The sequence below is a fragment of the Hemicordylus capensis genome, chromosome 5 (genome assembly GCF_027244095.1).
Source record: "Hemicordylus capensis ecotype Gifberg chromosome 5, rHemCap1.1.pri, whole genome shotgun sequence".
In the NCBI taxonomy this organism is placed as follows: domain Eukaryota; kingdom Metazoa; phylum Chordata; class Lepidosauria; order Squamata; family Cordylidae; genus Hemicordylus; species Hemicordylus capensis.
This window is the reverse complement of record NC_069661.1, coordinates 155,695,124-155,720,623: the sequence shown is the minus strand read 5'-3', so window position 1 is coordinate 155,720,623 and position 25,500 is coordinate 155,695,124. Positions and strand designations below refer to the sequence as shown.

At 39.7% G+C, this 25,500-nt stretch overlaps 1 protein-coding gene across 5 annotated transcripts in view; it reads right to left on the bottom strand.

Annotated features, from left to right (window-relative positions):
* Positions 1–25,500, bottom strand: part of GRAMD4 (GRAM domain containing 4) — a 129,920-nt gene that overhangs the window by 26,190 nt on the left and 78,230 nt on the right. For all 5 annotated transcript variants that reach the window (XM_053256508.1, XM_053256506.1, XM_053256510.1 and 2 more), the window contains 9 exons: positions 23,818–23,950; positions 23,275–23,300; positions 19,547–19,638; positions 16,616–16,707; positions 14,326–14,374; positions 13,915–13,986; positions 9,994–10,037; positions 9,783–9,892; positions 489–643 (listed from right to left, as the gene is read on the bottom strand). In XM_053256508.1, coding sequence (XP_053112483.1) covers positions 489–643; positions 9,783–9,892; positions 9,994–10,037; positions 13,915–13,986; positions 14,326–14,374; positions 16,616–16,707; positions 19,547–19,638; positions 23,275–23,300; positions 23,818–23,950 — 773 coding nt within the window. The remainder of the gene's footprint in view (positions 1–488; positions 644–9,782; positions 9,893–9,993; positions 10,038–13,914; positions 13,987–14,325; positions 14,375–16,615; positions 16,708–19,546; positions 19,639–23,274; positions 23,301–23,817; positions 23,951–25,500) is intronic.

Below are 25,500 nucleotides of genomic sequence, written 5' to 3'. Positions count from 1 at the left end.
GAAGATGCCACTATTTTAATATGATTATTTGCTCTTTTTAAAAGGGAAAGCATTTTTATGCTCTTTTAAAAAGGGAAAGCAGTTTTTTCAGTTTCGACTAATATGCTAGCAATATCCATTTCTTTAGGGAAATGACCTAAAAACAGTGGTGCATAGGCTGATAACATCAAGGCTTGACTACTGCAATGCACTCCACGTTGGGCTTAGTAATTTCTTAGAAATTTAGTAATTTCTGAAAACTATCAAGACATGACTAATTCTAGAATAGGCCACTACACTAATGGATTCCTTCAAGAGCACTAGAAAAGCTACACCTGTAGACTTATCTTGGTGTGGGTTTTTTGTTTTACCCCTCAGACTCTGTTGGAGAGCATATACTGAATCCAACGTTTCAATAACTAGCCCTCCCTCTATGTGCTCTAGTCACTGGAGCCACATGGATATTGCTCAGCTGTATTACAAAAACAATAACAAAACACACAATTTACCCGTCTTGATACTGTAGCATTAGTCCTCTCTTTGAGCTGAGGATCTGTGGGCAAGTTTATCCATACGATATAGGGAGTATCGTATTTTGCTCGCAGTCTTGGGCATCGTTTGAAGGCAAAATCAATGAGAAAAAATTTGATTCCTGCATAAAGTCCTACATCATTGGAGAAAAACCTGGTATCAGTACAATGTCAATGTGACTAGAACTGTGCTATAAATATAGACACCATACATCCAAAACTATTGACATTTGGCTTCTTGGTTACCAGGGTGCCTTGACATCCCAACATGATTTACCGTCACACTAAGGCCAGCGCTATGGTCAGAGGTAGACCCAGATCTGGAAATCCAGGTTGCAGAACACCTAGGAAACAGCTGGGTGAGGAGAGGAAGCGGCAGGAAGAAGCAAGTCGTTAAATCCACCCTGCACATCACTTTCCCCCTGCAATTGTTTCCATATTTGGCAAACATACTTCAGAAGCCCAGCTAGAGAAAAGCTGTTATGAGGAGGAACTTGCAGGGGAAGAACAGCAGGTAGGTGAAAGATTAAGCGTCCCCTCCTACCTGCCATTTCTTCACTGCAAATTGTTGCCTTATTCCGCTGCTTTGCAGTTGTTTTGTCAGCAACCCAGGTTCCCAGACCCTGCTCTACTACTGTAAACATAGGCAAGTAGATAATCCTCCCAGTGATCTTCATGACTCTTTGTTCACTGTTTCCACTGGCTCACATTCAAAAACAGAATCTTCTGAATGACAAGATTTCTAAATGATATCAATACACATGTTGCTTTCGGGTAGATTCCAAGTAGCTCCATACTGGCAAACACTGCCTGATCTGCCCAGAATTCAGTCCGAGGCCTACAACAGCAGCAACAAAATCCTTAACCAAAGAATGGTTTTGCCCTCAGATAAAATTTTATACTAGCAGGGTTTTTTAAAATAAAGTTATAGCATTTTATACAATTATAATATTGATCTTTGCAAATATCCAGAAGTTAATTACAAAAAACTAAAACAATGAACATGTGTAGAAAAATGCCCTTTATCTTCCAAAAAGCAATAATTGCAGTATTCTCTAAACTGACTACACTGTTACCTTCCCTACTTAATTATTATGTGCATTAGTTTAATCAGAACAGCACATGCATACATCTTCTTTTCCCATTCTTCTATTGCAAGTATTTCCCCCAATCTCCAGCATATTTATTTTATTTATCAAATTTGTATGCCACCCCAAACTTCCATCTCTGGGCAGCATACAAATTTGATAGACAAATAAAATATATAGTATATATGATCCTATTTGCTCTAAGGATTTAGAAAAATAACTCTAGATAGCTCCTACATAAATTCTTGGTGTGAGTCAAAAGTATACGAGGGGGTCCAAATTCACATAAATCCCAGCAGTTGTTTAGACAGTACTTTTAATATTGAACCAGTATGAAGTTGGTTTTAAATAGGATTTTGTGAATGATTCTCATCCTGCTGAGGCTTCATCACTTCATTTATAAATTTTATTTAAATGCTTCTTCTATCACACTAACATAATAGCCAGGTAAGACAAAGGCATGAAGGAGAATACAATCAAATGAGAAGAACTAAAAATTTTAAAGTATATTTCTAAAAAGAATTTCAAAATATATAACTATGTACAGATTTAAATTTGATGATTTGGTTCTCTTTTCAATTACTTTGACATATAGGTAAAGGTAAAGTGTGCCATCAAGTCGATTTCGACTCCTGGCGCCCACAGAGCCCTGTGTTTTTCTTTGGTAGGAGGGGTTTACCATTGCCTCCTCCTGCACAGTATGATATGACGCTATTCAGCATCTTCCTATATCACGGCTGACTGATATAGGTGTTTCCCATAGTCTAGGAAACATACCAGTGGGGATTCGAACAGACAACCTTCTGCTTGTTAGTCAAGCATTTCCCCGCTGCGCCGGTAGGTGGTCTTTGACATATAGGTAATGGCTGTATATATGAACTCCATTACTTCCTGTCATCAGACTGCAAAGCAGATTTCCTTTTTGTTCGGGTAGCCTTTCACCATGGTTAACTACAGGCTAGTAAAACAGATTCCTGTTTAAACTGTTACTTTGTAGCATATACTATTAGGTATCCTTGAAGCAGGCTCAGACACTCTGAAGTGACTCTCTGGAAGTTATTTTGAAGGATACTGTATTTATAAGACTTGCTCTCTCTTCTTCCTCCTTAGATCCCTCGCCTGCAATCTTCCCTTCTCTGTTTATTTTCCTAGTCAGCTTCCTTCCTTCCTTTTTTTCCTTTAGCCTTGCCTTTTAGCTAGCACCTATCTAGCAGGTCACCCCTGCTAAATGAGCAAGGAGGCATCTTTTAAAGTGGTGAATCTCATATTTAGCAGCGGGGGAGCAACTGGCCCTGTCCAACCCCAACACAGCATCCCTCCAGTGCTTGCTGGTGTCTTTTTAGACTGCAAGCCCCTTTGGGACAGGAAGTCTCCCCCCCACCCCATGTAAACCACTTTGAGAACTTTTGCTGGAAAGTGGCATACTAATATTTGTAGTAGTAGTTGTCAACTCACAACTAACTTCAACCCAACAGACTTCCAGGTGTAGCTCCCAATTGTCAAAACCTAACTGCTCTTTCTCCCCAACAGCAACATGTCCAGTGTATAGTCAAATCTCCTTAGCAACTGAATCTCCTTAACAACCATAACAAGGCCACTGAACAACCACCAACACATTAGCCTTTTGTTTATCATATATAAACAAAGGCATTTTCACAGCATCTTCAGTAATATGATCGCTGATATGTTATCTCAAGTTTCCCACCCCCTTCTAAAATGGTTTAAAATTTACATTTAGAAGTTTTTAGGCTGTGGTTAATACTGATTTTTTTTATTTGCTGCTGTTTTCATCCATCTTTTACTATTAAGTTGTTTGATTGTTTTCGGTATTGATTGTTACTCAGCTTAAGCCTTTAGCAAGAAGGCAAACATGTCTGAAAATGAAGACTTTACAATTGAACAATTCCATCATAGACCTTAATATGTTCTGAAGTCGTGCTGTATTTTTTTAATCAATCCAAATCCAGTTCAGAGATGAAAGTAGGGCACATAATTTCTAGTTCTGTGTAGTTAACAAAAGCAACTAACTGAAAAGAACTAGTGCAAGAAAATCTTGACAACATAATGTGAAACCAGAACATTTTCCACTCTACTTTAAGATTTCAAAAGATGGAAGAATATGAAATGAAGTATATTCCACAAAATTCTATGGTAGCAAAGATCAAAAATAAGGGAAACTCAATGGTATGTATAAGTTGTAGGGTGAAATCCTGATTCGAAAAGACACCAGGCAATGCTAGACCAATTAAGAAAATTATCCTAAACTAGATTCTCAAGCTTGGTCACAGGCCTCCTCAATGCTAGAGAACAAATAAATGGCCAACCAGAGATCCTCACAAGTGCAGCAAAGCTCCTGCCCAACAGGACTCTTCTAAACCTAGGGAAATCTTTGAACGCAGATCATGAAAAAAGCATGTTGAAAAACCCTGAAAATAAAGTTTGCAGGGAGGGGAGGGGACCAAGAAAGCTTAGAGTGAATATGGGTACACTTCTCAGCACCTATGGCACTCTTTGGATTCAGGCCTGCTTGCAAGTTATACATTAAATAGTAATGACTGATTTATTCACCAATAAATAAATAAATAAATAAAATTCCCCCCAGTGAGGCACTACCTTGGCGTGGTTGTGGGGCTTGTGTGCTCTGAGGAAGGTGAGAGCTATGCCAGAGGTCCAACCATACTGGACAGGTCTCACCAGAGGAGCCAGACAAAGAGTGCCTCTCCCATCAACAATATGGTGAGACGTAACTTTAATAAATCTATACCGGATCGGTCATCACCCGGGTCAACAAGCACCGCACCAGGTGCTGGAGTCCCTGGACATCTGGTGGCAAGTGGGCAACAGGACTCGGGATCTTCAGTTGAGCAACCAGGGCTGGAGACCGCTAGGTTACTCGAAGAAACATCACTTAACTGAAAAAAATATACGAAAAATGCCAACAAGGAAATAATGATCTGCTATTACAAGTCTAGTCCAACTAGAAGAGGTTATTTAAAAAGAATGTACCAGATTTGGAAAGAGAAGCATCCAGATACAGAAATAACAGAACAAAGGCTAGCAGACCAGAGAAGATTCATAATAAGAAATAAAGTATTCACAGGAGTTGAGCTGGAAGAACTGTAAAGAGCAACACAGGCTCAAGATATGCAAGAAGAATTACCACCAATTGAAGAAGTTGCTCAGGCGCAGGTGGAGGAGGTGTTGGAAATCGAGGATGCCACTGTTGCTGAACTGTTTCAAAATCAAAACCAGGCAACCGCCCCTTTGCCTTCACCTCAAAAACCCGAATGCTGTTTAACAGAAAAGCAACAAGAACTAAAGCAAAAAATAACCGAGCACATGAACCAAACAACCACCAGGGTTCGACTTCCAGCTCTAAAAACAGTTGCCAAAAAACAACTTGCTCAGGCATTAAAAGATGTCAATGCTGCACTTGCAGAAATAACAACCAAGAATTTGCAAGAAACAAACCAACTCATGTACAGTGCAGCAACAACAACAACACAAGAGCTCGGATATAAGATCAGTGGACCTGTAAAAAAAGAAAGCAGTACATCACCTAAATGGAAGATTAGATTAGAAAATAAAATCTCCAGGCTTAGATCAGATGCTAGTAAATTGAAAGATATGAAAGACAAGAAGCTGAAGAATGAAAACACCAAACAGTAGCTGATCCAAAAATACCACCTAGATTCAAGGAAAATTAGAGAAGTCCTGGAAATAATAAAGCAGCAAATAACAGCAGTGTCAAAGAAGATTAGCAGATACGAAGCCAGAATTACACAACACAGGCAGAATCTCCAATTCCAGTCCAATCAGAGACGTTTCTACCAAAGCATAGAAGGAGAAACTGCGAGAAACCTAGAAACACCAAATAAAGAAGAAACAGTGCAATTCTGGGGGAAATTATGGGACAATCCAATAGATTATAATAAAAAAGCAGGCTGGATGAAAGAGGTCAAAAAATGTAACCAACAAATGCAAGATCTAATAACAACACCAGAATTAATAAGTGAAAGAGCAAAGAAAATTAAAAATTGGACTGCGCCAGGCAACGATGAACTGCATGGCTTTTGGCTTAAACACCTAACAAGCCTTCATAAACAACTATCAAAACAGTTCACTCACATTTTGCAAGGAGGTGATATTGAACAATGGCTAACAACTGGGAAAACTCATCTCATAATGAAAGACCCAGCAAAAGGTGCGGTTCCAAGTGATTATAGACCGATAACCTGCCTGCCAACCATGTTCAAATTATTAACTGGAATAATAGCAGATGAAGTGATGCAACACTTATTAACGAACAAACAGCTTCCAGTTCAACAGAAAGGAAATTGCCCGAACACCAGAAGCACAAAAAAACCAGCTGCTGATTGACAAAATGATTTTAGAAAACTGCAAGAGAAGAAAAACAAATCTAAGTGTTGCATGGATTGACTACAAGTCAGCCTTCGATTCATTGCCTCACACATGGATACTAAACTGTTTAGAAACAACTGGTGTCAGCAAAAACATTCAGATATTTATTAAAAAAGCAATGAGCATGTGGAGTACACAGTTAACAATCAATGGTAAGACACTTGGACAGGTTAGCATTAGAAGAGGCATTTTCCAAGGGGACTCACTATCCCTTCTGTTGCTTGTAATCGCCATGACCCCACTTTCACAAATACTAAACAAAACAGGCCTCGGATACCAAACATCTAAAATATAAAGTCAAATCAACCATCTGCTGTACATGGACGATCTGAAGTTGTATGGAAAGTCCCAGTCAGAAATCGGATCACTGCTAAATACTGTCCGTATAGTCAGTAGCGATATAGCAATGGAGTTTGGACTAGACAAGTGTGCTGCATTAATAATGAACAGAGGGAAAATAACAAAAAGAGAAGGAATAGAACTGCCCAATGGAAGCAAGATCAAGAACCTGGAAGAGAAAGAACATTACAAATAATTGGGCATTCTCCAGGCTGATAACATCGCACACACTGAAGTTAAAAGAAAAATTGGAAGTGAATACATCAGGAGAGTTAGAAAAATCCTCAAGTCCAAACTCAATGGCGGGAACACCATACAAGCCATAAACACCTGGGCTATACCTCTTATCAGATACAATGCAGGAATAATAGACTGGACCCAGGCAGAGCTAGAGATGCTGGATCGTAAGACCAGGAAAATCATGACCATCAATCATGCTCTGCACCCCCGCAGTGATGTAGATAGGCTATACCTCCCTCACAGCTCAGGTGGAAGAGGAATACTGCAAGTCCATCAAACAGTAGAGGAGGAGAAAAGAGGCCTTGAAGAATATATCAAGGACAGTGAAGAAGATGCATTTCAAATGGTCAATAACGTGAAACTATTCAACACCAATGAAAGAAAGCAGGCCTACAAGAAAGAACAAGTCAAGAACCGAGCAGAAAAATGGAGAAATAAGCCCCTGCATGGTCAATATTTGCACAATATAAGTGGAAAATCAGACATCACCAAGACCTGGCAATGGCTTAAGAATGGTTACTTGAAGAAAGAAACAGAGTGTTTAATACTGGCTGCGCAAGAACAGGCACTAAGAACAAATGCAATAAGAGCAAAAGTAGAAAAATCCACAACAAACAGCAAGTGCCGCCTTTGTAAAGAAGCAGATGAAACCGTGGACCACCTAATCAGCTGTTGTCAAAAGATCGCATAGACTGACTTCAAACAAAGGCATGACAAGGTAGCAGGGCTGATACACTGGAACATCTGCAAAAAATACAAGCTACCTTTAGCCAAAAATTGGTGGGACAATAAAATGGAAAAAGTTGAAGAAAATGAAGATGTAAAAATATTATGGGACTTCCAATATTATGGGACAAACAGACAAACATCTGCCACACAATACACCAGATATAACTGCAGTCGAGAAGAAAGAAAAACAAGTGAAAATAATCGACATAGCCATACCAGGTGATAGCAGAATAGAAGAAAAAGAAATAGAAAAAATAACCAAATACAAAGATCTACAAATTGAAATTGAAAGGCGGTGGCAGAAAAAGACCAAAATAATCCTAGTGGTAATTGGCGCCCTGGGTGCAGTTCCAAAAGACCTTGAAGAACACCTCAACACCATAGAGGCTACAGAAATCACCATCAGCCAATTACAAAAAGCAGCTTTACTGGGAACAGCCTATATTCTGCGACAATATCTATAACAATTGACAATAAAATTCAGCCATCCCAGGTCCTTGGGAAGGACTCGATGTCTCGATAAAACAAACCAGTCAATAACACCTTTCTGACTGTGTAAGCAAGAAATAATAATAATTCAATTTCTGTACCGCCCTTCCAAAAATGGCTCAGGGCAGTTTACACAGAGAAATAATAAATAAATAAGATGGATCCCTGTCCCCAAAAGGCTCACAATCTAAAAGAAAGATAAGATAGACACCAGCAACAGTCACTGGAGGTAATGTGCTGGGGGTGGATAGGTCCAGTTACTCTCCCCCTGCTAAATAAAGAGAATCACCACGTTAAAAGGCAGCTCTTTGCCAAGTTAGCAGGGGTCATCATTCAGCAATGTTCATCATTCAGCAACTTGCAACTGAATGTGGGGACTGTTTCCATTGAATTCTAGTATGACTGAAAGGATGGAAAGTGATCTGAAGGCTTTAGCAGTGGTAGCTACCTGTGATGGCTGCTTCACCCATGCAGCTATTATTTGGCATGAAATAATGCATGTGCATGGGTGAGTTCTCTGAAATTGCAGCCAATTCCCTTTTTCAGAGCTGATATATAGCGCCATGAGCCATTTCTGGAAGGGTGGTGTAGAAATCGAATTAACAAACAAACAAACAAACAAACTATATAGACCCAGTAGGCAGACTCTGCAACAGCCCTTCCTTCTTTGGGGTGGGGGAAGTAAAATGCAAAAATCTACCTACCAAAGTATCTACTTCTGGACTAGTAGGGGCACAACATATGGTGGTTTCCACTTATTCGGAGAATAGCTGGTCAGGGAAATGCATATCTGTGCCCACCCAAGCACCCATTCTCACCTTCTGGGAAGGGTTAAAGAACTCTCTTCTCTGAAGTGCCATCAATGATCACCAGTCCTAAATGATCATCAGTTACATAGTCCCCTTCTAAAATCCAACCACTGATGGCAAATTCTAAATAAACTTTCATGGGACAGTTGGAAATTGCATATGCATTTATACATTACATGCTGGATGTAGCAAGATAAGGGCTGCAGGCAAAAATAACATTTTCAGAACAATTCTACCTCCTCAGCTCCACATCTTACTATTTCAGTGGCTAATCCCCAATCCACCTTTGGCAGCTGTCTAAATGGGAGGGGGAGCCTTCCTTTCAGAGGGAGGGCAGTAGCAATGGGAAAGCCTGTTTTCTTTTCTTAAAGGGGGGAGGGTTTTTAAATCCAAAAGATGTTTGATCTAGAGCAGAGGAAGGCATAATATTCAATGAAAAATCATTTTTACAGTGGTTGGGCACTGCAGGGCAAGAAAGCAGGCAATCTGGTACTTTTTAGAAAACTGTATTTGCATTCACATATACTCATCCTTCTCTTGGGATGTCATTCTTGTGTATATATGCTGCTCTTTCATGAAGGCTGTCAGCAAAGTTCCCTAAGCTTGGGCTTGAGAAGACTCCTTGGCTTTCAACAACAACAAAAAAGCCCCTCCCCAAGGAGGGCTGAACTTCCCGAGTCCCATGGGCATGGATCCTGCCTCCCTTGGCGGCCCCCACTGGTCACATGACACTCCTGCCACCCATCCTGCCTCCCTTTGCTGAAGCAGTCTAATGAGGTCACTACACCAGTCCCTGTTCTTGCTGGAATGGGGTAACATGCTTGCACCAGCGTATGTCATTAGGCCATGTTGGCAAAGGGAGGCAGGATGGGTGGTGTGAATGGAGGTTGAGCAGTGGCCACTGAAAAGGCAAGAGGCAGTGTCTGCCTCAGGGGCTGCCCCCAATATAGTTTGTACCTCTGAAAGTGTGCAGTTGCATTGAGGACACTAAATGTGCCATGAAGCCACCTTCAGAAAATGTTACATCCATCTCCCTAAACCATATCATTGTGAATTTTTGTTTAAACTAGTCTGCTTGCTTATAATAAAATAGTCCCTCATTAAGCAAAATATGGGTTCTAAAGCATAAAAATGTGCTGAAATCATAATAGCTTTACCCATTGCAAGTCCAATAATCCTGTATGGAATACAGCAGGATGCAATAAAAGCTGCCCACAAAGCAATATATAGCTTTTGCGTTATTTCAGGCTGGACCCACATAAACAAGCTGTTGAAAAGAGAAAAGACAGAAAAAGTTAAACATTACAGCATTTAATTATCAGTGAAAGTCTTGACAGCCCAAAAAAATGTATATTTTTTAAAACTTACTTTTTAATTTTTTCCAGTATGTCTGACATTTTGCCAAACAAGTTCTGTAATCAAGGGGGAGAGGGAGAGAGAGAGAAAGAAAGAAAGAGAATATAAACTTGGAATATATATATATGCTGCCATAATCTAATTAAACTGAATCACTGGTAGGTTCCTATTTTCTGCATCAAGTAATCATTTCAAGTCACTATCATTTTTCAACCTGTCTCTGTCTTGAAAATGCTTCATCCCAACTGCACTTCTCAAAGTCACATTCAGACTATTATTCACTTTCCTACACCTTCCAGTTTATGACCTGTTAAACTACTGAGCACCAAGCGTGCAGAATTGTTAACCTTTCTTTAAACGGTTGTTATTTTAAAGTTTTGCTTCTATCCTCAAAAATGAGAAGATTAGAAAACCTAACAGTTCAGCCCTGGGATCGCAAATTCCTCTTTCCATCTCTGCACAAGTGCCCACTTCTTTTCTAGCTAGAAAGGATATGCAGAGATTGGTGGGTTCAAACATCATGACCAGTCTCAATGAATCCTAACCTAAATGCTTCATAGAACCCAAGATCTGAACCCGAGAGCTGATGTGATCTTAGGTTCTTGAAACAAACAGTTTCAAGAACTATTCCAGACATCATGACCAATCTCTGCATGAGGGAGGTCACACGGAGCTCAGCTTAACAAGATGTCTGACCCCACCCTATGTAAATTAATTCTGAAGCATAACATGAAGAAATAAGACACTTCTTAACAAACAAACTAACGTTTTTCAAAGAAAGTGCATTGGGCAAATACAGAAGATCTAGATTCAAATCTAAGTTTAGTTATGAACTTATTAACCGAAAATCCACAGAGGCCCAGCATCTGACTAAAAAGCCTGGCAGAAGGGATGATCTTCTTTTATGCACAAAGAACAGCAACCACCAAATTTATTTATTTATTAAATTGCTTGATAAAATCTTACATATGGACTGGATCTCATTTGTGTTCTTCCAGTATTATTGTGATGATATACTATGTGATAATATCAGATGCATCTCTTTGCTACAATTTTTTTGCTATGTATTTTTCTAGGTTTTGTTGTATTTACACAATAGTTGTTTTTAAAAACTTATATATCCATGTCATTTCTCTCAGCCTGATCTCACTCCCAGAGAGTTCCTTCTGCCTGGCTTCTTCTGTCAAGATTAAGAGACAGGTTTAAACAGTAATGGAGATGCCAGCTTTTATTGGGAGCAGTATTTGGCCCAGCAGTTAAAACTAGAGATATAAAGGCCTGGAAGAGCTCCTGGGGGAAAAACACACATTGTTCATTTTTCTGCTGGAAAAATTGGAAAGTTTAGGGAAAACGTTTTAAAAATAAATGTATGCAATATTTTCTCTTTCAGAAACTTACAACTATTTATTTAACACTCTACTGCAAAAAGTAATAGAGTTATAACCAATTACACTGCTGAAAAATTCATAGATACAAGATTCAAACATAACATTAGTGAGGAGAATATTGATATAACTTTTATCCAGATTAGTAAACAAGCAACACTCTTAGGAATTGATATTGGAAAAGCACTTTCCAGTATCAAAAAGTTGCAGAACACAGAGCACCTTCAGACATTTGATCAAAACAAGGAGTCTGCCTGCTACACAGTGGCAATGCCTTTGGACAACACTGCCTTTGACTCCTCTTGCTTTCTCACCTGCCTCAGATTTTTCCCCAACTTCTGTATTGAGCAAAAGAAACTGATTAATGTTGGAAAATACATCCACATCAAGGAACAGACTAAGATGTACATGAGTGGAGAAGCTTCTTTCAATTCATGCCCAGCTTTTTAAAAACCCATTAAACTCAAAGTTCAGCCAGTATCAGAAACTATGGATTTCTCAAAAGATTAAAGAAATAAACTGTGCCATTTTCAAATATGAATTATTTATTGTAATGGAACGGGATATGAAAAAACAAAGAAATATGGATTCATGATAGCTATTTTATATTCTACAGTTACTGTTACACTTGCAGCCTGCATCCATGCTTATTCAGAAGCAAGTAATACTTAATTCAACAGGCATATTCACACAAGCAGGCGCAGGACTGCAACCTGACTGTGTATAATGATTATATACTATTGGAAATGTCAGCAAGCTTAATAATGTCTTAGTCCGTAATGCACTCCTCAGTGACTTGTTGTAACTAGTCTCACATATGAGAAAATAATTTTTCACCCCCAGTTTCTACTTAAGCTCACAAAAGGTGGGGAAAAGGAAATGCGGGGAGTTTGGAGGACCACGGTGCATTGGGTGAGGGATGAGATCCCATCTTGCCCCTTAGTGATGCCATGATGGGGACTCCTTTAACTTGCTTAGGAATAAAACTGAACTTATTCTCCCAATAACAGCCCAACTTTTTCTGTCCCAATCTGAAACGAACTGGGGAGGGAGATCATTCACCAATTACATATAGTACTGTAAAGTTAAACTGAATCTGTGTGCATTGCCACTTCTTATTTATATTTTATGAATGCTCATTTTCTGAGCTCTCACACTCTCTGAAAGGAAAATTCTCTTCTAGTTATGATAATACTGATGTCTGCATCCCCCCACCCACCCACCTGCCCCACCAAACCTAGATAAAATTCTCCTTTTGTTTACTATAGTTTTGGTTGAGGATTTCAGTTTTCAGCTTTCATTTTCATTTACAGCTTCATGTCGGACACTGAATGAGTTTATAATTATTATTTGTTTAACCATCTTAGTTTTATTCCTTTGAATCTCATAAATATACAAAGCAGTACATTTTTATGGGCAGTTACACATTATACATTTCATGTCCTGAAACTAAGTTTTAGTTTGATAAGAATAGAGTATACATTTCAATTTTCCCCCAAACTTCTATTTTTTCTTGGAAAAACACACAAGGATAGCTTTTCCCACATTATAACATTTCCAGAACTTTTTATGTTTAGATAAAACTGAGCCCAAGGACCACACATACATCATATCACATACTGCCCCTTCCTTTCCCTCCCCTAACAAATCAATACTGTAAATTCAGGAGCACACAAAGTCCTAACCCAAACATCAGACAAGATTTGGCTCAATTTATGCAGAAATGTCAGCATTCCCCAACTACTCTCCATACTTTTGTAGAAATACCCCACTTTACACTTGAGCCTGGTGCACACATAGTATTCCTGATCTTCTAACCAAGCTTAGGAAACTGGCTCAAACTCTTCTTCATTTACATGAATTCAACTTTCTGCACTAGTACTAATCATGGTTGTCCCACAATAGGATTTACCAACTCACTTCAGCTCTGAATTTCAAAAACTCTAGTTACAAGGACAGTCCTGGTTAGTGCTAATGCTGAAATAATGCCACACTATAATTTAAAATCATGGGAGAAACAGGGAGCAAATCTAAGCGCCTGTGGCTCCTGATCTCCTAAACATGGTTAGAAGATTGGGAATGTTACATCTGTACTAGTAAGACAATGTCCCTCGTAAGACAATGAATGTGACCATATTTGATGATTAAGAATTTTATCTATATCCATATCTCCAATCCCACCCTTTCCCACTGCTAACCGAACCAAAGAAGTGCCTTTTTAAAGTGGTCATTCTCTTTATTTAGCAGGGAGAGCACCTGGCCCTATCCATCCCCAGCACAGTATCCTTCCAGTGATTGTGGGCTCTTTGGGGACAGGGAGCCGTGTTTGTGTGTGTGTGTTCATATTAATCTGTAAGATTGCCTCTGTAACAATGGGGAAAACATATAGTATGATATATCTGATTCAACTTTATACTAAGTTTTTATACCGACCACTGATCAATCTAGCCCAGCACTATCTTCTCTGACTGCCAGCTCTCTTTCAGGCAGAGATCACTCTCAGACCTAGTACCCTAGAGCCTTTAGGAATTAATGAGGGATAGTGTACCTGAGCTTTTTGTGCCACATCCAGAACAAGCTGGAACTTTTCTGACACAGTTAGATCTTCCTTTGGAGGTTCCTGCAACAACAGCAGTAGTAGTGATCAGAAATCAAGCTTTCAGATTAGACATTTTAAGAACAGTTAGGGAAAATCTCTTATATTAATGAACAATTTCTGATTTGGTAGCCACAGTTTATTCTTAAATTGTGATTGGCTGTTTAGTGCTAACTGGCCTGATCTAGACATCACATCATTTGCCAGATATCTAGTCACCAGAGCAGATGGAAGAACATTAAATCTGAAAAAGCTTGCCTTTGGTCTAACTCATAGACTAATAGTCAAACTCAGTTGAAGGTGGCTGCCAATGTAGTTTTATCAAAATATTGACAAACTTAGTTCAAAATAATTTGGACTTACTATGGGCTCAGAAACTTCAGGCACAATACTCCACTGTATTCTCCAACCTCTGAAAATTGTAATTAAAAAAAATCTATTCAACAGAAAGTTTAAGGCGCATAACAACATAAAGAGTAATGCTTTTAAAAGGAACTTGTGTGGGTAGCAAACACCTTCTCAGTTCTATTTTTATATCTCCCCCAAATCCAACCGCATTGTTTCAATGCTTCCCAGTCATAGAATCAAGTTTGAATATTCAGTAATTTATGTTTGTTTATTCAAGCAAACACTATCAACTGCACAAAAGGATCATTAAAAACATTTTAAACACACATACTCATCAATCCTTTTACAATGAACCATAATTATGGTATTACAGTAATGTTTCTGTACCAGTAATATTTATTCTGTGCAGACTGCTGCAATGAAATTTCTGATTAGATTATCATTGTGCAGCTTGACCTCAAGAAAATGGCACATTTTAAAGCCTTGTTGCAACCAAATGAACTAGGAGAGGCAGAGAGTTTAATAAATGTACTCAGCGGTGGCTCAGAACTTTCATGCACCTGAGGAAGGATGATAAATGCCACTCCTCTTGGAGGCACTCCCCCATCCCCCCCCCCTTTAAAATGCTTCTTCGCTGATCACCAATAATCTGTTGCCTGGACAATGGCCTCACCTTGTCTCATGAAAGGCTCACCCCTGATTTAATACTTTTAATCTCCAATAAAGTATTGCCAGTACTGGTAGAAGAATTTTATGGCACACATGCCACAATGTTCACAATATTCAATGAATATGGCCACAATGTTCAATGAATATGGTTGAAGTTCATTGTAATTTGGCAGAATGATAATGAAACCTACTGAAAAACCTACCACACTAGTATGGGTAAAGGGGAGATGGAGCCATCTCTAAATGGAAAATTTGGGACATTTCTTACTCCTACCACACTAGTATGGGTAAAGGGGATATGGAGCCATCTCTAAATGTAAAATTTGGGACATTTCTTACTCCTGTCACCCTGGTATAACTAAACCAAGTTTCATGTGCCAAGCATGTCTGGAACACTAGTTGGATACAGGTATTTTATTCTCTATATGCAAGGATTGGGTCAGAGACATGTCTTTTTATTTGCAAGATGCAGGTGGCAACAAGGGCCATACAGGGTAGGGATGTGCACAAAACCGGTTCACCCGGTTCGGTTCAAATTTGAACCGCGTTCGAACCAGAAGGGGGTGGTTCAGTTTTGGTTTTGTTTGAACCACCCCCTGGTTCGGTTCGAATTCAAACCGGTTCGGACACCCAAAAATTGGTAGGATGGTAGCTGGCACCCAGGGTACCTGCCACCCAAACCCCAAAGCAATCGGACACTCGTACGATTTTTTATGAATTTTTGAAAATTATTTTTATTTTTTTCTCATAGGATATAAAATACTTTAACAATTCACCAATAATCAGAGGAGTGTCCAATTGCATTGGGGTTTTGTGGGTCATAGGCACCCCTTTCTGTCTACCAACCACACCGCTTTTGTGCCCCTAGGTGCTCCACAATAGGGGATATGGACTGGTTTGGGTCCCATTATACTCTATGAGAAAAATAATTAGAAATATTTCAAATATTCATTAAAATCGTAGGACTGTCCGATTGCTTCAGGGTTTTGGTGGTTGTTGGCACCCATAGGTGCTCCACAATAAGGTATAATGGCCTGGTTCGAGTCCCATTATACCCTATGAGAAAAAAATAAAAATAGTTTTCAAAAATTCATAAAATATCGTACGAGTGGCCGATTGCTTTGGGGTTTGGGTGAGAGGTACCCCTGGGTGCCAGCTACCATCCTACCAATTTTTGGATGTCCGAACCGGTTCTAATCGAACCACCCCCTGGTTCGGTTCGAATTCGAACCTGAAGCTTGAACCTGATGGCTGGTTCGGTTCGAATTCGACCCTTCGAACCACCCTGGTTTGAATTTGAACCGGTTCAAATTCGAACCGGTTCGCACATCCCTAATACAGGGCACTTCAGTTATAGCACCCTTGATTATACTGGACAAAAGCCAGCACCAAAACTAAACAGTATAGACCTGAATATTATACTATGCATGTTATACAATCCTAATTTACGGACATTTAAGCTTCCAGGGTGCTATTGCTGAAGCTTAAAAAAAACATTTAAATAATTAGCCTTTTTTAAAAGGGGGGAAAGAAAATGAAATTTCTATTTAAAGTAGAACAATGTACAGCAGTGTGCTTGTATTTAAAATCAGAAAATAAGTTAAACTAAAACCTCTAGAGAGCATAAAGTGATTACCTGGCTATGAGGTAATTTAGGGATAACCTCAAAATTGCTAAAAATAAGAACATAGGAATGGCCCAGCCATGCCATACAGCATTCATGTAGATCTACAGATAAAAGAAGAAATAAATATTGCAAATTTAATGAAGTTATCGTGCTATATCAATGCTAATACACCAGGCCATTAACACTGATGAATATGAAGCAGTCTTTGTCAAATGAGCACACTCAGAATATAATCCGAAGTATATTACCCCTGCCATCAACATTTTCCTTGATGAACTGAATTCCCATTCTACCTGGACACCTCAGTTTGGTAAAGGGTTATACAAGAAGCAAATGAAAACACTGTATCACCTAGAAACAGAATATGCAGTGCTGAAGCATTTCACACAGAAAGGTCCATACCAGCCCTGACAATACTGCTGAGAAACTTCCTGGTACACCCTGTCATCCTTGGATAATTTCCTCCTCATTCTGGTTACAATTCATTCTGTTTTGGTAGTTGGGATGCAATTACATGACACAAGGCTGTCAACAAAAACAGCAGTCCCATGTTAAACTTCCTCCCCCTACTCTAAAATCATTGCAAAGGACATTGCCTTACCCCACTGCATTGGCTATCACTAAATGGGACAGGAATAAGCACACTGTAGCAACATCAAGACACAAGACCTATTCAGACATCATGTTGTCCAAGTGTACTGATGTCTGTACACTCACACGTGTTTACATGCATGACTGTACCTGCATTCATTCTGAAACTGAGACTGGTTGCAGGTCCCTCAGATGCATGGTAGAGATAGGAAGAGTACTGCTGTACTTGTGCTCAGCCTAATGTGTAAATAACTGTACCTATATACAATGTATAATTTGTATGAGGGTTTTAACATAATGTTGAATAAGGCTACACAGTAGGTTGAACTAGATGTTATGAAGGAAATGAATGCAACATGGCACTCCTATTTTGAGCTGTAGCACTATGTGCTAACATGCAGTTTCATCTTAGTTCTCTCCAGAAAGGGAGGCAGAAGTGAACATCACTAGTCTTGACAGGAAATTTTTAAGGTACCTTACACTGCTTCCACCACCCACATGTTACCTTACATTGCCTCCATCATGTGAAAAGCAATTCCTAAGGATACATCCTTAAACACACCTCAGTGTTGAATTAAGGGTGGGCTTTGCCTTTTAAGATTAAATCTCTGATCAATATTTACACATACAAGTTGCAAAGTAAGAAGGGCCTTGATATTATCCCTTTATGAGAGAAGAAACTGAAATTCAGGTTTTTCTACTGCAGTAACATCTTGAAAAGGAAGTGGTAAAGGGTGGAAATGCCCATTTCCACTGAGACACGGGAGATTTCCTTGCTGCTTCTAACCTCAGCAGCCAGAAACTCAGCTCTGTGGCAGCAAAACCACCACCACACATAATGCTCTCGCCCACACCCTGCAAAAGTTATGAAGCTAATGGCGTTCTTTTTCAAAATGAAAGTGAATCTTTTCTCATTATTATTCCTGACTCTTCAAAATGAAAATTTCTTCATTTTGACCATTCTGATAGTTATAGTTCAGAGTATTTAGAAGTCTGGTCATTTAACATAGCTAAGGATTCTACGGGATAACTGTATGATACAGGTTTTGCTGAACTATCCTACTTCAGACTGTTAATTACAAAACAATTATCTATAGCAAAGGGCTACCCTAGAAAAACTCAATCCAGACATGTTAGTTTTCTGTAAACAGGAAGTTTGTGTGTCTGGAATCATTCTAGTTTGCCAGCTGCAGAGCTGCATTACTTGATTCTGCAGATCAGCCCTGACATCAAGCAAGGCAGTGATCCACATTTAAAGCATTTAACCCAAGGCTGTATTCTTAGTTTTTAAAAAATCTTCTCTGCGCTCTCTCTCTCTCTCTCTCTCTCGCATCCCACACATTACCTTTCCTAGCAAATTATTGAAAGTTTGTTGGAGTTAATGTAAGCCAGCAAAGTAGCCATTACAAGCAAGCCAGAACATCTGTCATATATCAAGTTGCATCTATTTATGAAAATGGATAAACATAGGCAAATACTGAACATTTATAATACAGCACAAGCAAATTAAGCAACAAGCAACCTTGCTATCATCTGACCATGCAAATGACCATGCAGCAAGCATTTGCATCATTTGTCGGAATTCGATGAGAGGAAATCTTAAATTCCACAGAAAAATGTCAAAGGGGGAGCAAGGAGCACTTGAATTAGAATTTATAACTACTTCTACTCTACTTAATACAGTAATTTTCAACACAAACGTTCTCAAAGCAATTTATACACAAAAGAAGCAAGGTTTGTCAACATCTGTGTGAACCTTAATAAAGATAAAAAGGTCATTCATACAATCATAAACTGTGTTCTGCTAGGGTTTGGGAGGTGTGTGTGGAAGCAAGGTAGGAGGAAAAGCTACCCTGGTTCTCCTCCAAACTTGCTTCCACACAATCACTTCTACCCAGGTTTTCCTCTTATCTCGCTTCCACACAACTGAAAACTGGGAGCACACACAAGCTCCCAGACCTGGGTGGAACACAGTTCTCACTTGTGTGAATGACCCCTATGAGGTCCAAATGCAGGTGGACAGTATGCTGGAATGCTCCTACAGGCAGCATTACCAAAAAAACCATCCACAGCACTCTGCACCTTCAGAACTAGCACATCAGGAAGAGAGTTTCTAGCTCACTCCTCTCCTGGATATGCAGAGAATTTTTGCAAGAGGCTGTATTCAAACATGCAATCCTCCACCTACATTCTGAATGTGGAAAAGTCTCAGCGGGGCTATGCCACATCCTTATTCTGTATATTGTAAATTTTGGCTAGGATCCAAAGTGCCACGTGGACTGTTTCCACAATGCTTTCTTCTACACTGAACAAAATGTTATACCGCATGAGAGAGGATGAGAAACTTACAATAAAGGCAATAGCAGAAGTGTATATAGAATACCAGTCGGATAAGGCAGAAAGATTCTTCACAAAATTTGTGACAGGTTTGGCACCTCTCTCTAGGTAGAAAGGGAAAAACAAGAGTTCTAAATATTCATACTTCAAAGGGCACACCACAATTTTTAAAAAGACACACACACTCACCAGGATTCTTTGTCTGAATTATTCAATAACCCTCGCTTAGAACATAAGAACAACCCTGCTGGATCAGGCCCAAGGTCTATCTAGTTTAGCATCCTGTTTCACATGGTGGCCCACAGGCTTCTCTGAGAAGCCCACAGGCAAAAGGTAAGGGAATGCCCTCTTTCTTGTGGTTACTCCCCTGCAACTTTTATTAAGAGGCATCTTTACTCTTAGGCTGGAGGTAGCCCATAGCCACCAGATGAGTAGCCATTGATAGACTTGTCCTCCATAAATTTGTCTAAGCCCCTTTTAAAGCTTCCCAAGCTAGTGGCCATCACCACAACCTGTGGCAGAGAATTCCACAGATTAATTATACAAAGTGTCAAAGAGTGCTTCCTTTTGTTGGTCCTAAATTTCCTGTCAATCAGCTTCATGGGGTGATCCCTGGTTCTAGTTTTGTGAGAGAGGGAGAAAAGTTTCTCTCTGTTCACTCTCTCAACTCCATGCATAATTTTATAAATCTCTACCATGTGTCTCTCCATAGTTGCTTCTTTTCCAAACTAAAAAGCCCCAGGTGCTGTAGTCCTGCCTCATAAAGAAGGTGTTTCAGGCCCCTGATCATCTTGGTTGCCCTCTTCTGCACCTCTTTTCCAGTTCTACAATGTCCTTCTTAAGAACTTCTTTGGTTCCTTGATTTTGATGTGCCGTTTGTGTGTATGACTCCAACGAAGTTACACACACAAATGATACAACAAAATAATTGTACAAGAATGTTTCTACATATGAGCCATATGTGAATCACCAGCATACTATTCTCTGCATTCCTTATTCAGGCATGACTCCATGTGACTTTTAGGCATTCAGGAGACTAGGGCCTATCACTCAATGATTAGCAACTGAATGTGAAAATAAGCCTCAGTTGTAAGAATTATGTTGGATGTGGCATGCAGTGATACAAGAACTTGTCTGGGGTGATTTGACTGAAGGGTCTTCCCTGGATTTTGTAGTTTTCATGTGATGAAGAGGCAAGTGTGAATTCTTCAAAGCACATGTCTTAAGTGGATAGCTTTAGCATAGGGGAGTGATAGCAGATCAAAATTTGGGTAGCAAGGTAGCAGCTCAAGGGATGGATCATGGACAGATCACCTACCCCAAGACACTCACAGTCAAAGGAATGGAGCAAACAGGAGCATAGCTTGCATTCTTGCACCATGTGATGCCTCTTTGTGGGACTGTAGCAACCATTTTAGAGCCATCTGAATTCCAACTCCTTTTTTTTTTTTTAAAGACATCTTTTAAAAAAATAATAAAGGAACAACTCTGGTTGAAAGTAACTTTACTAAAAATGTATTAGCTTAGCTCTTCACTTGACTTTTGGTAGTTAGGTTTGGAATGTGAGGATCTCCAAAAAGATGTCTCTAAACTGGGTGAGTGGGTGACAAAATGGCAAATGTGGTTCAGTGTTGGCAAGTGTAATGTGATGCACACTGGGACGGAAACCCACAAATTCAAGTATATGCTGATGGGATCTCAGCTGTCAGTGAATGACCAGGAGAGTGATCTTGGGGTTGTGGTGGACAGCTCGTTGAAAGTGTCAACTCAATGTGCGGCAGCTGTGAAAAAGGCCAATTCCATGCTAGGGATCATTAGGAAGGGGACTGAAAATAAAACAACTCATATTGTAATGTCCTTAATCCAAACTATGGTGCGGCCACACCTGGAGTACTGTGTACAATTCTGGTCACATCTTAAAAAAGGACATTGTAGAACTGGAAAAGGTGCAAAAGAGGCCAACCAAGATGATCAGGAGCCTAGAGCACCTTTCTTATGAGGCAAGGCTACAACACCTGGGGCTATTTGGTTTAGAAAAAAGACGACTGCGGGGAGACATGATAGAGGTCTATAAAATCATGCTGTGGAGAAAGTGGATAGGGAGAAATTTCTCTCTCACACACATAACACTAGAACCAGGGGCCATCCCATGAAATTGATTATCAGGAAATTTAGGACCAACAAACAGAGGTACTTTTTCACACAACGCATAATCAACTTGTGGAATTCTCTGCCACAAGATGTGCCTTACCGTCAGTTTTATCTGGAAGATTTTTGAAAAACCTCTCTGGCCAATCGGTTATGCCCCTGTGGCTCAGGTGAGGTCGAGCTTGTCCAGCATGTGCTGCTGTTTTGTCCTTTTTTATAATGATAGCCAGTGCAGTCTTATTTCTCCCTAGCTATCACTCTTTCCCGACCAGACTGCTGAATTTTATGCCATATTCCTCCTTGCAGATAAGAAACCTTCTACCAAGGCTGCCAGATTTTGTGCAGCTACTGTTAAGATCCATCAACTAACTTCCAGCCCCCTTTTTAGATTTTGTTACATGAGGCTTCTATGTTGGCGTATTCTGTATGATTTACTTCTTATCTGAATGTAGTACCACCTGTTTGTATATAACTGATCAATGATCGTAATAAAGCTATTCATTCATTCAGCCTGCTGATCAATGATCGTAATAAAGCTATTCATTCATTCAGCCTGCCACAAGATGTGATGTTGGCTACAAATCTGGATGGCTTTAAGAGGGGTTTGGATAACTTCACAGAGGAGAGGTCTATCAACGGCTAATAGTCTGAGGGCTACAGGCCACCAGCCTCAGAGGCAGGATGCCTCTGAATATCAGTTGCAGGTGAGTAACAGCAGGAGAGAGGGCATGCCCTCAGCTCCTGACTGTAAGCTTCCAGCGGCATCTGGTGGGACAATGTGTGAAACAGGATGCTGGACTAGATGGGCCTTGAGCCTGATCCAGAAGGGCTGTTCTTATGTTCTCTTTGAGATGATCCAGAGACTAACTTTTAAGACCAAGTTTCAAGAAGCTATGAGTACAATTATCTTTCAAGTTTTTAAGTGAGTACATTAAAAGGGAGCTAGAGTTTCTATTACTGTATAGAAGAACAAAAAGCTAGTGGAAAAACCTAAAGCTTAGGAGAAATAATTAACTTATTGGGACAATTAGCTCCCAATAAAGGTGTTGGGACTATAGCTTTTAAAGGACCAACAGGGTGACTTTTGTGTGCTTTGGAGAATACCACATCCAGCTGTTCGAAGAGGCATCTTGAAAAAGGAAGAAGGTTATCTGCTACCAACAGAAAATCCTTTGGTTTGAGGAGTTTAAATGTCCTCAAACCACTAGGTAATACCATCCAATTTGGTTTCTACTGGCTGTACAGTACTTAATTCATATATTTAGTAAATATTATTAATTACATGGTATGAGTGTGTTCATATATTGCAAAAAAATATTACTTGTATGAAAGTATTTGTGCAATTTCAATGTTACCATTTAATCTTGTTCACATTTCTATAATATTGGATGTTAAGAGTATATTTTATCTTGCATAATGGACTCATTTCTCATCCTGGATGTGAGACAGTGTAGTAACAAATTTGTACTGGTTATATTGGCACAAGATCAACTTAAATATAACACATCTCCCTATATATTTATTTATACATTATAGAGATGAAAACAAAATACTTCTAGGATTACATAAACATAAAGGCAATAGCTACTTACTTAATCTTCTCATATTTTCTGTAAGCCTGGAAAATAAATGGTGCGAAATGTGATTTACCTTTGATTAACAGATTTCTGTTTATCACAGTATATCTCACACAGACTTTTTTTCCTCAGACAATATGTATTATATGCCAGCATTTAAACACAAATATAAAATAAAGCCATAGTTTGAAATTTCCCACAGACTGCATTCTTTGCCTAGGTGCAGCACAATTCCTACTGCATGGCTACTGAAGAGACATGTGCAGAACTAGAATATATGCTGCCAAAAATAACTTTCAAAAAGAATAAAGACTGAGCTGTGCGTGCAAAAATGAACTGAATAATCAATTTTCAGGCTGGTGATTTTTATTCTTTAATGCTAATACTTCCATCCTAATACAAGCCTATTCTTTTTTTTTTTTTAAACTTCACCCAGAGATGCTGGCATGATTAGGAAGCCTAATTAACCCTTAACTGTAACTTGTTTACACTGATCACAATACTATTTAATCTTTGATATTATTTAGATAATAATATGCATCTTCCAACGTAATGTACCTTCTAGCACTAAGGGGCTCTTCTGTTTCCACTGTGTTTTCTTCTGGCTGAAACCTGAAGTCTTCAATATATTCCCCAAATTTTTCATACACCCACTTCTGAACTCTCGAACACACCATGTGGCTGCGTTTATCTAATAATGAAAAGGGTACACTTTAATTAGTTCTAAAATGCCAGCTTGGTATAACTATTTTCACATGCAGTTTTAAAGCACAGACCAAAGTCCTCAGAAGCAACATAATTGTTGCCACTTGAGAATAGAGCTTACAGTGGCATAATGTGCTGAGGGTAGACCTTTTCCACACCAAAGCCATTACAGGATCTGTCATGGAAATGTGATCCCACTCATGTCTGAATGTATTAACACACACAGTCTATGTATTCCCATCTCACCTAGAGACCAGTAGTACAAGGTTGTGAGCAGTGCACTGATTGATTAACACAGTAGCCTACTGCGGTTTATCGTAAAAACAACTCAAAAGCTGTGCTTCAGTGGCCTCGGAGTTTTGCATCTTGCCAATGTTTTTCCATTTCATTATTCCCAAGACTGTCATAAATACAATCCTCCGCCACAACCCAATTAATGACCTAAGTTTCCTCATGGCTGTATCCCTGCTGGCCCTCTCAAAACGTACATCTCCACCCATCCAGAATGCTATCACGCCACTGCTCGTATTAGTAGGCCTGTGCTTTGGAACGTCTGAAGCCAAATAAGGTGCCCTACCTCCCCAGAAGCGAGCGAAGTTGCTGCTCCCAACGTGCTCATCTCTGCACAGTACTGCATGCTTCTGGGAGGGTGTATGCTCCTGTATAGAAAACAGAGCCCCACACAGCTTCAGTGATGGCTAGGAAGCTTCATAGGGAGTGCTAGAAGCGTAGACCTTTAAAGTACTTTCCCCATGGAGTTCTAAGGAGAAAGGACAACACCTCCCAGCTTTCCCCATGCAGTGTTTCCTGCACACTTTTCTAGCCATCGCTGGAGAAGTACAAGGCTCTGTTTCCTGTAAAGCGCCGCCCCTCACCCCTACACCTACACACACACACACACACACACACACACACACACACACACCACATCAGAAGTATTTAGTACTAAGCAGAGTTAGACACACTAGGAACAGCCACCTTCGGGATGGTGTGTGCCTTCAGATGTTCTCAAACGCAACTCTATGGCTTAGTCAATAATATATACAAAATAACATTTTATCCATGGGTTGAGGGGAGGTCCACAATGCAATTAAGTGGTGGTGAGGCAGCATGCCAGATTTGGGTGGCGGAGTGCAGATGTGTATGCCGACACTTGCTCCTCTCAAGCATTTGGGAGCCAGCAGATACACTGTCTGAACCATCTAGTACAAACATAAAGTTGGGATATCATGGTGATTTTTTATAACATACTATTTAACTTACAGAATCAGAGTGAAGTAGTACAGGGCTGTTTTCTAGTTGCATATTATTGGTAAGCATGTTGGCATCCTATAATGCAGGGCTTCACAACTTTACCCCTCCAGGTGTTGTTCGACTACAACTCCATCATCCCCAGTCACAGTGGCCAATAGTCAGAGAGTATGGGAGTTGTAATCCAGCAACAGCTGGAGGGCCGAAGTTGTGCAGTCCTGTTGTACTGTGTGCCCCTCTAGTTCAAATGAGATGTTCAGCCAAATCATTGTTTGCACTAATCAT